Source organism: Carcharodon carcharias, chromosome 2 (genome assembly GCF_017639515.1).
Source record: "Carcharodon carcharias isolate sCarCar2 chromosome 2, sCarCar2.pri, whole genome shotgun sequence".
Lineage (NCBI taxonomy): Eukaryota > Metazoa > Chordata > Chondrichthyes > Lamniformes > Lamnidae > Carcharodon > Carcharodon carcharias.
Window position 1 is genome coordinate 206,970,028 of NC_054468.1, and position 15,273 is coordinate 206,985,300.

The 15,273-nt window shown below is 41.4% G+C and overlaps 1 protein-coding gene across 5 annotated transcripts in view; it reads right to left on the bottom strand.

The window, feature by feature from the left end:
- LOC121289979 (F-box only protein 11) overlaps positions 1-15,273 on the bottom strand; it is a 133,335-nt gene that overhangs the window by 39,329 nt on the left and 78,733 nt on the right. For all 5 annotated transcript variants that reach the window (XM_041210009.1, XM_041210028.1, XM_041210040.1 and 2 more), the window contains 5 exons: positions 7,139-7,268; positions 4,655-4,738; positions 4,437-4,569; positions 901-1,007; positions 694-805 (listed from right to left, as the gene is read on the bottom strand). In XM_041210009.1, the coding sequence (XP_041065943.1) occupies positions 694-805; positions 901-1,007; positions 4,437-4,569; positions 4,655-4,738; positions 7,139-7,268 (566 nt within the window). The remainder of the gene's footprint in view (positions 1-693; positions 806-900; positions 1,008-4,436; positions 4,570-4,654; positions 4,739-7,138; positions 7,269-15,273) is intronic.

Here is a 15,273-nt window from a genome sequence, read left to right on the forward strand (position 1 = left end):
TCCTGACTTGGAAATATATCAAGGTTCCTTCACTGTCGTTGGGTCAAAATCCTGGAGCTCCCTCCCTAATAGCACTGTGGGTGTGCCTATACCACATGGACTGCAGTGGTTCAAGAAGGCATCTCACCACCACCTTCTCGAGGGCAATCAGGGATGGGCAATAAATGCTGGCCCAACCAACGATGGCCACATCCCACAAATGAATAAAAAAAATTACGCAGGGGATGGAAAAGGAGCCTGAATTTTCCCCATTCTCGCCTCAAGAATATGAAACTGCTAATCCATGCCATTTCTCTTCTCCATTATGCCAAACACCATCACCCACCCGAATGGAATGCAAAACAAAGAAAAGAGAACAAAAAGGTGCAGGTATTGCGAATTATGCACAGAGAAGGGGAAGACAAAAATCAGAATAGGACAGTAGGAACAGAAAATTTTAGAGACGCAAGACATACATCATGTCCTCCAATCTACTGTGTCGTCACATTAAAATTAAAACCAATATGCATCAGTTCAATCATTTTACAACAACTTGCATTTATTAATAGCACCTTCAATATAGTAAATTGTCCCAAGGCAATTCAAAATGGCTTGTCACTAACAAGACAATATAACTTCACACAAAAATGCCATGGTTACAATCAAGCACTCAGCCTCAGTAAGTTAAATCATGCTATCAAAGGTGACACTGACCTGTACATGTACTACGAATAATACAATGATCTATTATCGGACTGCAGTTCACAGTGATCTCCAAGCAGTGGTGTGCATTATGGTGCTGGGCTGATTTATCATCAGGGTTAAACTAGAAGGAAGAAGCACAGATAAAAGATTTTGCTTACAGATTAGTTAAACTGCTTTATTAAATGATTGCAAACCCAAAAGTCTATTAGAACTTACCCTAATTGTCATATATCCAACATAGGCATCCTCAGAACCTTCCATAAATACAAAGGTAGAATCCCTAGTGTTTTCAATGATGACCTTATCTGCAACTTTTCCTGGTGCTGAAAGTGTATATTAAAAATCCTTTAGCAAAGCAAACCAACTTAGCTCAACATTTCTCATCAATTACCAATCGTCTTTTAAGCACATAATATGCAGGCTTATTTACTGAGTCAAATTATTTCACATATTATGATCTCAGTAAAGATCAGTAACATTTTCATTTATTTTTTTCTTGAAATCCAAAAATGTAAGTATTTACTAAAAGAATGAAGCCACATGGTTTGAAACAAAAAAATTTACTACATGAAAATCAAAAGGACAGCTATGCTAATAACTACAGTCTATCTTAAATACTAAATTATTTTTCCGGAAATTAAAAGTATAATGGAGCATAGTTATTTGTACTCTAAACCAAACTTAACTCAAATTTCCTTCTGCACCCATTTGACTTACACCCCCCAAAACTTTGAAAGATTAACCACTTGGTTTCAAAGATTCATACAAGTGTTGAAATTTCTTGGGTCTTCCGGTAAGGTTGTTCCTTCAAATTTCTTCCAACCATCCCAAGGTTGTAGACTCCAAGCTCAACAGAGGCAGCCCTAGCATCTTAAGCATAACAATCACAGGTCTGAACTCTCCTGGTTTTAGTATTCTTTAACTCTGGAGCCTTGTATCTAGAGCTCTCTTTCTTTCTCCTCAGCTTGGCTATCCCAGAAGTTCAACTCATTGTTACAGTCTTTCAATTTATCAAAGTTTTTATACCCTTTTAGCCAGCTAGCTGAATTTCAAATGAATTCTACTCGAGAGATTTTCTCTACAGCCAGTTTGTTTGAAAACTAAATCAAAACTGCTTAAAAACAGAACCACACCCAGTAATCTACTCCCTTCTGCAATTAACTTTCGTTGACACTTTTTTTTCTATTATCTCCCAGATAGCTGGGTGACATGATTACAGGTTGCTGGAAGCAAGGTTTTTTTTTTTTACACAATAAATCATCTTTCAAAGATACCTAATCCTCAAAGGAACCATCACCCTATCATAAAATATGGCCCAAAAGCAGATCGGCCATCACACAACGTATACAATTTCAAGGTTTCAAAACGCACAAGTTCTAGCTTTTAAAGAGTGAAGAGATTGTCTTATTAAACCACTGTGAAGCAGCTTTTATTTTCCTTGTTCGACATTCTGCTCCACTTTTTGGCAGAAAGGTTCCAAACACCTCCATCAATACTGCTTTGAAACCAAGGGTTACACAAACACAGCCCAGGTTGACTCAGGAGAATTGGGTAGGGGGAGACAAGATGGACAAGGCTTCGGTTACAGCCCCAACTGCCCTTTATGCCTAGGCGAAGCTTGCCTTTTACCACCTCAACAAGTAATGCAATATATCTTGTTAACACCACAAATGGATTGGAATAAAAGGTGCTGAGCCACTTCTACCAGGTTTTTAAACTAAAATTGCAAGCAATTACATATGGTATAGGAGTGAAAAATATTGGTAGAAAAACCTCCTGTTGTATGGATCAATAGAATGCTCACTTAATTTCCCATAGGGTCCACAATCCTCAATGGTATGTCAATATAAGCAACCAGCAAAGGGAAATAACTGACAAATTCATGCAGAATATATTTCTTCCATCATGGATGGGTTGAGGCTAGTATTAACAAACAGAAAACAGTAGGAATAAACATGTCATTTTCAGGATGATGACATGTAATTCATGGAGTGGCGTAAATGGTCAGTGCTTTATCAGTCATGGCTCAGTTGATGGCACACTCCCTTCAATCACAAGATTTCGGGTTAAAGTCCGACTCCAGGGCTGAGTGCAGCCATCAATGCTGACAGTCCAGTGCAGTACAGAGAGCCCTGCACTTTGAGGTGCCATCTCTCAGATGAGATGTTAAACCCATCTATGTGCTCAGGCTGGTGTACGAGAGCCCCTGGCACTATTTCAAGGAACAGTAAGGGAGTTATCCTCCGTGTCTTGGCCAATACTTATCCTTCAATCAACATCCCAAAAAACATTATATGGTCATTATCAGGTTGTTGTTTGTGGGAGATTGCGGACTGCAAATTAGCTTCCGTGCTTCCTACGATCATGACACTTCAAAAAGTACCTGATTGGCTGTAAAGCACCGAGATGCCTGGTAGTCATGACAAGCACTACATAGATACGAATCTCTCTTCCTTGGGCCTCAGCTATTTGCAATCTATATCAAAGACTCAGAAAAGGGGGAATCCAAGTTTGCTGACAATACAAAGCTAAGTGGGAAAGTAAGCTGTTACTATGACAGAGGCGGAAAAAGAGATACATACCAATTAAAATGATTATGCAAGGAGATGACAGTGGAATATAATATGAGGAAGAGTGAAATCATCCACTCTGGTAGGAAGAATGGAAAAGCTGAATTTTTTTTTAAAGTTCAGGTACCAGACAAATGTTGGTATTTACTGGGGTTTGGTATCCTTCCTGGTACACAAGTCACAAAGTTAACATGCAGGAGCATGCAAGCAGTTGGAAAGACAAATGGCATAGTTAACCCTCTTGCGATAAAGTCTGACATAAGAGTGAAGAAGTTTTGATACAATTATACAGGGCTTTGGTGAGACCACATCTGCAGCATTTGCCTCAGTAGCACAAAGGTTCACTAGATTGATTCCTGGGATGAGGGGGCTGCCCATGAGGACAAGTCACATGGAATGGGCCTATACTCTCTAGAGTTTACAAGAATGAGAGCTGATCTCATTGAAATATATAAAATTCTTGACAAGTTCAATAGGATAGATGCTGAGGGCTCTTACTCCTGGCTGGAGTGTCTAAAACTAGGGATCAAAGACTAAGGATAAAGGGTCAGTTACTTAGGACTGATATGAGTAGAAATTTCTTTACTCAGAGGGTTTACGAATCTTTGGAATTCTCTACCCCAGAGGACTGCAGATGCTCAATGAAACTATTCAAGACTGAGATCAATAGATTTGAGCCTTAATGGCAAAGGATATGAAATAGGGTCAGAAAGTGGAACAGATGGAGAAGTTAGCCATGATCTTATTCAATGGTAGAGCAGCTTCTATGGGCCATAATATCCCACTATCTGACTAAAGCACAGGCGGCTTGGAATAGTTCGCCAACATAACCCTAAGACAGAGCTTGACATTCAATAGCTTAGGGACAGGAAGAGGAAGGAAAGGCGACAAAACAAGGCCAAAAACTAAAAACCAGAAAGCAATTTGTATCATATTTTCACGGATTAGAAATTCAGAAGTGTTTGCGCATTAAACTACATTGAATGAAACTAATTAGTCATATAGCATGGGATTTGCGAGGGGGAGGCAGGGGGAAGAGGGGAAAATTAGCATAAGCCTAAATCCTGTAACTCCATAAAATGCTATTTTGAAGAATTAGTGCCACGCATGATCATATCGCCAACAGCAAGATTACAAAATTAAACTGTAAATCATCATTTCTCTATTTCAATTTATATTTACCTGCACCAATCATAGTAATAGGGGATTCAATATAAATCCACTCATCAGTATATGTGCCAGAGTGCACAAAGATAAGGCCATCAAAGTGAGCTTCCTGAACACCTCCCAAGGCATCTTCAATTGTGTCATAATACTAGAGAGAAAATTAACACAATTTAGTTCTAAGATTACAGCACACAAATTTGTAGATAGAATTCAACATAAAAGAGAATCCTTACCAACATATTTTCTCTTCCTTTATATCTTGCAGGGCTACTATAGAAGTGTTCTGCAAATCCAGGCTTTACATGTGCTCCTTTGTACTAAAATTCCAAGAAAACAGTAAAGAAGTGAAATAATACATGGAAGCACTCCATGTTTAAAAAATGATCATTCTTTATGAAATCAAATGCTTCAATTAGTGGAATCCTACCATTGTGAATCACTGATGTGACACTCCTGGCAGAAAAAAATAAATGCACAACTGACAAAGTTTCAAAAATATTCAATAACTTGTCTACAGCAAATTTGCTTTACTGAAGCCGACTTGGCAGATGTAAATGGTGAAATATTACACATAAAGCTGTTCAGTATGTCACTGCCTAGTGAAGTTTGAGATTTGTTTTGATTTTCCTTCTGTGCTTACTATTCATAGAACAAGAGAACAGTACAGCGCAGAAAGCCATTCAGCCCATCGAGTCTGCACCAGCTCTTTTAAAAGAGCCAGTTAGTCACACATCCCTGCATCTACTTTTTTTGTTCCTTAACATATTTATCAAATTCACTTTTCAAAGGCAACTACTGAATCCGTTTCCCCCACATCAGGCAGTGCATTCCAAATCCTAAATTTCATGTAAAAATGTTTTTCATGTCACCTCTGGTTCTTTTGCCAATCACCTAAAAGCTGTGCCCTCTTGTTTTTGACCCTTCAGCCACTGAAAGCAGTTTCTATTTATCTAATTTGTTCTTGATCTTAAAGACCTCAAATCTTTTCTATGCCTTCTTTGCTCAGAAAAGAACAACCCTAGCATCTCCAATCTATGCAGGTACCTCTAATCCCTTGCCCCTGAAACCATTCTAATAAATCGCTTCTATACCCTTTCCAAAGCCTTCATGTCCTTCCTAAAGTGCAGTACTCATGATACAACAGCTGGGCCCAAACTGGTGTTGTATATAACTTTAGCATAACTTCCTGCTTTTGCACTCAATGCCTCTACTTACGAAGCCCAGGATGCCATATGCTTTATTAACCGGTTTGTTAACCTGTCCTGCCACCTCCAAAGATTTATGTACCAACACCCTCAGGTCTCTGCTCTTGCAAACCCAAATTATGTCAGCATATATTGTCTCTCTTCATTCTTCCTACCAAAGTGCATCACCTCTCACTTTTCTGCTTTGAATTTCATGTCACGTGTCCAACCACTCCACCAGGCTATGTCCTCTTGAAGTCCAGAACTATCTTCCTCATTGTATACTACACTTCACAAGTTTCAGACCATGTGCAAATTTTAAAATTGTACCCTGTACACCCTAAATGAATCCAAACCATGCCTCAATTGCAAGTCTGTACATCTGATATTACAAAAATTTGCTAACAATGTCAAGTTATATGACAGTGTAATTAAAGGAAGTTGAAATAATCAGAGAGATGCAGCCTATTTTATCAGATGAACTAAGAAATGACAAATGCTATTTTCTTGGCAACATAGACTACACATACTCTGATGTAGGTGACCATCAACAAAGGTAGAACATAGCTTAGGTGTGAATATTAGTCATTAACTCAACATTTTCTGTCAATGTAAAGAAGTTAAAGTCAATAAATAAGGTGTTTCCTCATGGAAATTAGTTAAATGAAGCTAATTCAATGTCGTGTAGATCACTGCTTCATTGCTGAGGCCACATATGCAAGATTGTACCCTTCAAGTGGACAGTAATGTATTGTAGGGGAAGCTTGATTTTTGTGGGGGCGCAATTCCTGAACTTCCAGCTCAAATTTGAAGACAAAACTGATCTTGCTTCAACTGAAGAAATTAAGATGCCGATGGAAGATGGGAAAAGGAAGAAGTAACAAGAACTAGAAATGCTGAAAGACTGAATGGGATAGATGGTGTAGATGTAACCAGGCTATTTTGTTGAATAACTCCCCTCACACCCTTTTAGACCAGTGGACATGTATTAAAGAATCCTAGCTTTAACAGCTCACGCAGTAGTCACAAAAGCAAGTTCTGTGGATGCTGAAATAAAAACAGAAAATTATGGAAATGTTCAGGTCAGGCTGCACCCATAAGAGAAAGAGAGTTCAAGTTGCAGGTCAATGACCTTCTGTCAGAACAACAGCATCATTGCCTGAACTGTTCTTTCACTTTATGGCAGCTGATGCAGAACAGCATTGGAAAAGGAAATTCACACCGACACAAAATCTTCCAAAAATGATGGAAGTGTACTTTTCTCATTACCAACTACAAGAAATGCATATTTATTTCCCAATTTTAAGTATTTTCTCCTTGCAAAACCTCACAAAGAACAGCCAGCAACTGCTTAGATCCTCTTTCTACCCTGCATTCCCAAGATATGCCAAGTATGATTATTGAGAATCCAACTCAGATACAGTCCAGTTCTGCCTTTAATTCTCCTTCCCGTCGTTAAGGGAAAGAGCCTCATCTGTCAATTAAAACCAGGCTCTCAAAATTAGATTCTAACAGCAATTTATAATGCCATACCAGTTGTTGAAAGCTTTCCTTCCATGGATTTGGATGTTCGCACTCTTCTGAGTTAATCTGATAAAATTTGCCTGGCTCCGGATGCATCATTGGCCGAGTGTACTCAAACACCTCCATATATAACCGTTTCCTGGAAAGATATTTATTCTCTATTTTTTATTTCAGTTTTAAGATTAAATCAGGAATGCACTATGGCATCATGTACCCTAAAACACACAAATATAGTACGCATTGAATTTCCAACAAATTAAAGGTTTCCCAATTACTTTCATATCCTCTTTTGATAAAACCTAACAACTTTATTTATCCAACAAATTGCCACTGCAGAACATTTGAGACTTGTATTTGCATAGAAGTATTTCTGCAGTAACAGAATGTCAAATCAAGTCATTTCTATCAAGTCAAAAAATCTTTGGATGCTGGAAATCTGAAATAAAAAAGATATCTGAAATAAAAAAAAAGTGCTGGAAAAACTCAGCAGATCTGGCAGCATCTGTGGAAAGAGAAACAGAGTTAATATTGAGTCCAATATGATTCTTTTTTGGAATTAATTTCTATCTGAGATGTAGTCACCAATGCTTTCTTTTTAAATGGCAGGAGCAGCCATAATACAAAAGTACATAGGGCCAGATTTTGCAGTGATTACAACAGCAAAACTGTCAGCATCAGCAGAATCACAACTGCAAAACTGGCAACCACATACGCACAGTCAAATGTGAAAATCCAAAAGCTGCCATTGGTGATTCTCCACATGGTGCGCTGTTAAGTCCCTACAGATGGAACTCACTTGAATTGATGGGGGTTTCCACTTTTAAGCTTAGTCTCGCTATAAAAGCCCTTGAAAAAATTAAACCTTGTTGAATGAGGTGCAACTGTGTTTTAACTACGTACTAGTGTCATAATTATTGAACAGCCTCTCTGACTGAGAAAACTAATTTTATACTTCTGGAATGTCAAATTTCTTCATTGTGATAAAAGTTCCATTCTTTGTGAGCAGCTTTCTTCAAGGTCAGTGGCAAGTGACGTCACCTTAGAACTGACTGTGAAATCAGGGCCATCCTGAGTGGCCTCAGAGTTCCAGAAGTACTGCTCCTTTAGATGGCACTATGAGCACAAAATTATGCAACTGGTTAGAATGAGACAGCTTCTTCACTTCAGTTCCAACCTATTACTTAAGCCTCAGTAACTGCATTGCAGTCTGCTCAGCAAAAATAAAACTATGCAGTCAAAAATCATGTGTCCGTGTATCATATTAGCATGGAGCTATGAGAGAATCATAAACAGGAAAATTCCTTTGCCAGCTAAAGTGCCCACACAGACAAGTAATCATGGAAATGAGGACAAAAGTGCAGTTGGATGCATAGAAACAGATGAAACTGCTTAATCTCTGGAGTGATTGTATCCAATACCACACTGCTGAGCAGAGGCTGTCACTCCCCTCCACCCACTGAAGAGAGACTTCAGCACTACTCCCACCTCAACATTTAAGATTAAGTAAATGAGGCACAAGTGGGCAATAAAGTGACAAATTGGCAAAGACAAGGGACAGATTGTAAACCAAGGCCTTGCTAACAAACCAGGGAAATTAAGTGGAAGGCCTTGGCAGAAAAATCAAGAGAGACATGGAAAGTAGAAGTAGGATTGGGAAATGTTGATGTACAAAAGCACCTGGGTATCCTTGTACACCAGTCACTGAAAGCAAGCATGCAGGTACAAGCAGTTAGGAAGGCAAATGGTATGTTGGCGTTCATTGCAAAAGAACTTGAATACAGGAACAAAGATGTCTCACTGTAGCTGTACAGAGCCTTAGTGAAACCACTCCTGGAAAATTGCATACTTTTGTTTTCTTTACCTAAGATATACTTGCCATAAGAAGAAGTGCAGTGAAGGTTCACCAGACTGATTTCTGGGATGGCAAGATTGCCATATGAAGAGAGATTGGTCCGCCAATCCGTTCAGTATCATGGTTGAGCCTCTGTCAACAATATACTCCTGCTCTCTCCCCATACCCCTTGACACCCTTAGAGTATAGAAATCTATTTCCTTCTGAATTATATTGTGACCTGGCCTCCTCAGCCTTCTGTGGTAGAGAATTCCACCCTCTTTGTGAAGAAGTTTCTCCTTATCTCAGTTCTAACTGGCCTACCCTGTACCCTAAAACTGTGACCCCTTGGTCTAGATCCGCCCCTCTCCCGCAGCCAGAGGAAACATCATCCCTGCATCCTGTCTGTCCATCCGTCAGAATTTAAACATTTCAATGAGATCCTCTCTCATTCTTCTAAACTCCAGTGGATACAGGACGAGTCGACCCAATCTCTCCACATATAACAATCTTGCCATCCCAGGAATCAGTCTGGTGAACCTTCACTGCACTTCCTCTTATGGCAAGTATATCTTTTCTTAGGTAAGGAGACCAAAAATGCACAATACTCCAGGTGTGATTTCACTAAGGCCCTGTACAGCTGCAGTAAGACACCCTTGCTCCTGTATTCAAGTTCTCTTGCAATGAAGGCCAACATACCATTTGCTTTCCTAACTGCTTGTCGCACCTGCATGCTTGCTTTCAGTGACTGGTGTACAAGGATACCCAGGTCCCTTTGTACATCAACATTTCCCAATCTATCATCACCATTTAAATAACACTATCATTCTGTTTTTCCTACCAAAGTGGATTACTTCACACTTATCCACACTATACTGTAGCTGCCATGTATTTGCCCATTCACAACTTGTCTAAATCACCTTGAAGCCTCTTTGTATCTTCTTCACCACTCATATTCTTACCTGCTTTTGTGCCATCAGCAAACTTAGAATATTACATTTGGTTCCCTTATCCAAATCAATGTGAATAGCTGGGACACAAGCACTGAACCCTGCGGTGCCCACTAGTCACCGCTTGCTGCGCTGAAAAAGATACATCTATTCCTACACTGTTTCTTGTCTGTTAACCAATTCTCAAACCATGCCAATATATTATCCCCAATGCGGTGTGCTTTAATTTTGCACATTAACCTCTTATGTGGGACTTTATCCAAATACACAACATCCACTGGTTCTCCCATATCTATTCTGCTAGTTACGTCCTCAAAAAACTCCAGCAGCTTTGTCAAACATGATTTGCCTTTCATAAATTCATGTTGACTTTGTCCAATCCCATTGATATTTACCAAGTGTCCTGTTATATCATCCTTTATAAAAGACTAACATTTTCCCTACTACTGATATTAGACTAATCGGCCTGTCATTTTGTTTTCTTCCTTCCGTTTTTTTTTAACTAGTTGGGTTACATTTGCCACCTTCCAATCTGCTGGGACTGTTCTATAATCCATAGAATTTTTGAAGATGACAACCAATGCATACACTATTTCCATGGCCACCTCCTTTAGTACCCTGGGGTGTAGATTACCAGGCTCTGGGGATTTATCAGCTTTCAGTTCCATTAATTTCTCCAGCACTATTTTTGCTAGTAATACTAATTTACTTCAATTCATCCTCCTCCTCACTCGACCTTTGGTTCCTTAACATTTTTTGGAAAGTTAGCTGGGTCTTCCTCCAGTAGTTGTTTAATTTTTTTTATTCATTCACAGAATGTGGGCTTTGGTGGTTGGGCCAGCATTTTTTGCCCATCCCTAGTTGCCCTTGAGAAGGTGGTGGTGAGCTGCCTTTTTGAACTGCTGCAGTCCATGTGGTGTCGGTACACCCACAGTGCTGTTAGGAAGGGAGTTCCTTCACTGTCACTGGGTCAAAATCCTGGAACAGCGAAATATTTCCAAGTCAGGGTGGTGAGTTACTTAGAGGGGAACTTCCAGGTGGTGGTGTTCCTATCTATCTGCTGCCCTTGTCCTTCTCAGTGATAGTGGTTGTGGGTTTGGAAGGTGCTAAGGAGCCATGGTGAATTCCTGCAGCGCATCTTGTAGATGGTACACACTACTGCTACTGTGCGTCAGTGGTGGAAGGAATGAATGTTTGTGGATGTAGTGCCAATCAAGCGGGCTGCTTTGTCATGGATGGTGTCCAGCTTCTTGAGTGTTGTGGCAGCTGCATTCATCCAGGCAAGTGGGGAGTATTCCACTGCATTCCTGACTTGTGCCTTGTAGATGGTGGACAGGCTTTGGGGAGTCAGGAAGTGAGTTACTCATTGCACGATTCCTAGCCTCTGACCTGCTCTTGTAGTCACAGTTTTTGTATGGCTAGTCCAGTTCAGCTTCTGGTCAATGGTAACCCCCAGTATGTTGATAGTGGGGGTTTCAATGATGGTAATGTCTTTGAACATCAAGAGGCAGTGGTTGGATTCTCTCTCGTTGGAGGCAGTCTTTGTCTGACACTTGTGGCGTGTATGTTATTTGCTACTTGTCAGCCCAAGCCTGGATATTGTCGAGGTCTTGCAGCTTTTGGACATGGACTCAGTATCTGAGTTGAGGCAAATGGTGTTGAACATTGTGCAATCAGTGAACACCGTGCAATCATCAGTGAACATCCTTGCTTCTGACCTTATGAGGGAAGGAAGGTCATTGATGAAGCAGCTGAAGATGGTTGGGCCGAGGACATTACCTTGAGGAACTCCTGCAGTGATGTCCTGCAGCTGAGATGACTGACTTCCAACAACCATCTTTCTTTGTGCTAGGTATGACTCCAACTAGCAGAGAGCTTTCCCCGATTCCCATCAACTCGTTTAGCTAGGGCTCTCGTGTGCTAGGCCACACTCGGAGAAAGGCTGCCTTGATGTCAAGGGCAGTCATCTTCACCTCACCTCAGGAGTTCAGCTCCTTTGTTCATGTTTGAACCAAGGCTGTAATGAGGTCAGGAGCTGAATGGCCCTGGCGGAACCCAAACTGGGCATCCCATGAGCAGGCTATTGTTAAGCAAGTGCCATTTGATAGCACAGTTGATGACCCCTTCCATTACTTTCCTGACAATCGAGAGTAGACTGCTGGGGCGGTAATTGGTCAGGTTGGATTTGTCCTGTTGTGTGTACAGGACATACCTGAGCAATTTTCCACATAGTCGGGTAGATGCCAGTGTTGTAGCTATACTGGAACAGCTTGGCTAGGGGCACGGCAAGTTCTGGAGCGCAAGTCTTCAGTACTATTGCTGGAATATTAGCACGACCCTTAGCCTTTGCAGTATTCTAATGCCTTCAGCCGTTTCTTGATATCACGTGGAGCAAATCAAATTGGCAGAGGACTGGCATCTGAGATGCTGGAGACCTCCAGAGGAGGCAGAGACGGATCATCCACTAAGTAATTCTGGCTGAAGATTGTTGCGAATGCTTCAGCCTTATCTTTTGCGCTGCTGTGTTGGGCTCCTTCATCATTGAGGATGGGGATATTTGTGGAGTCTCCTCCGCCATTGAGTTGTTTAATTGTCCACCACCATTCACGACTTGATGTGGCACGACTGCAGAGCTTAGATCTGATCCGTTGGCTGTGGGATCGCTTAGCTCTATCACTTGCTGCTTATGCTGTTTGGCATGCAAGTAGTCCTGTGTCATAGCTTTACCAGGTTAACATCTCATTTTTAGGTATGCCTGGTGTTGCTCCTGGCATGGCCTCCTGCACTCTTTATTCAACCAGGGTTGATCCCCTGGCTTGATGGTAATAGTAGAGTGGGGGATATGCCAGGCCATGAGGTTACAGGATGTGTTCGAGAGCAATTCTGCTGCTGCTGGCCCACAGCACCTCAGCCCAGTTTGTTCGAAATCTATCCCATTTAGCACGGTGATAGTGCCACACAACATGATGGAGGGCATCCTCAATGTGAAGGGGGGACTTTATCTCCACAATGACTGTGCGGTGGTCACTCCTACCAATACTGGCATGGACAGATGCATCCACAGCAGGCAGGTTGGTGAGGATCAGGCCAATTATGTTTTTCCCTCTTGTTGATTCCTTCACCACCTGCTGCAGACACAGCTTAGCAGCTACATCATTTAGGACTTGGCCAGCTTGGTCAGTCATGGTGTTTCCAAGCCACTCTTGGTGATGAGCATTGAAGTCCCCCACCTTGAGTACATTCTGCGTCCTGCACTCTGTGCTTCCTTCAAGTAATGTTCAACATGGAGGAGCACTGATTCATCAGCTGAGGGAGGGCAGTATGTGGTAATCAGCAGGAGGCTTCCTTGCCCATGTTTGACCTGATGCCATGAGATTCATGGGTCTGGAATCAATGTTGAGGAATCCCAGGGCAACTCCCTCCCTGCCGGTGGGATGATGATGGTGGAGTCTGGGATATCACCTGTAAGGTATGATTCAGTTGAACTTAACCATGGTTGATGAGAAGAAAGGAGTTCCCAAGAAAGGCGCCAAGAAAGTCATCAAAAATCGCTACCCAAGAGCGGCAAGAAAAGAGCAAGCCAGGAAGGAGAGTTACTCCATCTATATCTACAAAGTGATGAAGCAAGCTCACCTGGATGCCGGCATCTCCTCGCGGGCCATGAGCATCATGAACTTGCTCATCAATGACATTTGGGAGCGCATTGCGGGCGAGGCTTCCTGCCTGGCCCACAACAACAAGCAGCAAGCCATCAAACTTCCGGGAGATCCAGACCAGCGTGCGCCTGGGGAACTGGCCAAGCACGCCATGTCAGAGGGCATAAAGGCGGTGACTAAGTACACCAACTCTAAGTAGAAATCCACAAAGAAATAATTCCGTGAGGATGGCTGTCAGGCTATTGCTTGATTAGTCTGTGAGACAGCTCTCCCAATTTTGGCGCTAGCCCCCAGATGTTAGTAAGGAGGACCTTGCAGGGTAGGCAGATGGGTGCTGGCTGGTCCAAATGGTTTCATTCCTTTTTTGTGACTTTGTAGCAATTTCTTACAACTGAGTGGGTTGACAGGCCATTTCAAAGGGCATTTCAGAGTCAACCACATTGCTGTAGGTCTGGATTCACGTGTAGGCCAGACCGATAAGGACGGCAGATTTCCTTCCCTAAAAGGGCATTAGTGAACCAGGTGGGTTTTTACAACAACCGACAATGGTTTCATGGTCATTAGACTTTTAATTCCAGCTTTTTGTTGAATTTAAATTCCATCATCGACGGCAGGATTCGAACCTAGGTCCCAGAGCATTATCCTGGGTCTCTGGATTACTAGTCCAGTGACAATACCACTATGCCAGCACCTCCCCCTAAATTGTTCTGCCATTTCCTGGTTCTCTATTGCAAACTCTCCCGTTTCAGACTTTTGACTTCACTAATCTTTTTTTTAAAACATACTTATATAAGCTTTTAGTCTGCTTTTATGTTCCTTGCAAGCTTACTCCCATACTCTTATTTTTCTCCTCTTAATGAATCTCCTTTGCTGAATTCTAAATTGCTCCCACTCCTCAGGTTTGCTACTTTCTCTAGCAACTTTATATGAATGGATCTAATACGATCCTTAATTTCCTTACTTAGTCATGATTGGGCCGCTTTTCCTCGTGTTTTTGTGCCAGAAAGGAATGTGTAACTGTTGCAATGCATGCGTTCGCTCCTTAAATATTAACTGTTGCCTATCCATAGTCATGCCTTTTAATGAAGTTCTCCAATCTATCGTAGCCAACTCACACCTCATACCTTTGTTTGTTTAGATTTAGGACTCTAGTTTCTGATTGGGCTACTTCACTTTCCATTCCAATGAAGAATTCTATCATGTTATGGTCACTGCTGTTGAAAGGACCCCACACAACATTATAAGTTAACCCTTTCTCATTGCACAAAACCAAAATCTAGGATAGCCTGTTCCCTAGTTGGTTCCTTGATGTACTGGTCTAAGAAACCATCTTGTACACACTCCAGGAATTCATTCACCAGTGTTATTGCCAATTTGGTTTGCCTAGTTTCTAAGTAGGTTCAAGTCACCCATGATTACTGCAGCACCCTTGGTTATATGCATCTCTAATTTCCTCTTTAATGCAATCTCCTACCTTACCACTACAGTTTGGAGGCATATAGGCAACTTCCATTAATGTTGTCTGCTCCTTGTTCCTTCTTAGCTCCACCCAGACTGATTCTACATCTAGATTTTGAGCCAATATCCCCTCTCACCATTGCACTGATTTCATCCTTAACTAACGCCATCCCACCTCCTTTTCCTTTTTGCCTGTCCTTCCAAAATGTCAAATACCCTTGGATATTCAGTTTCCAGCCTTGCTGATTC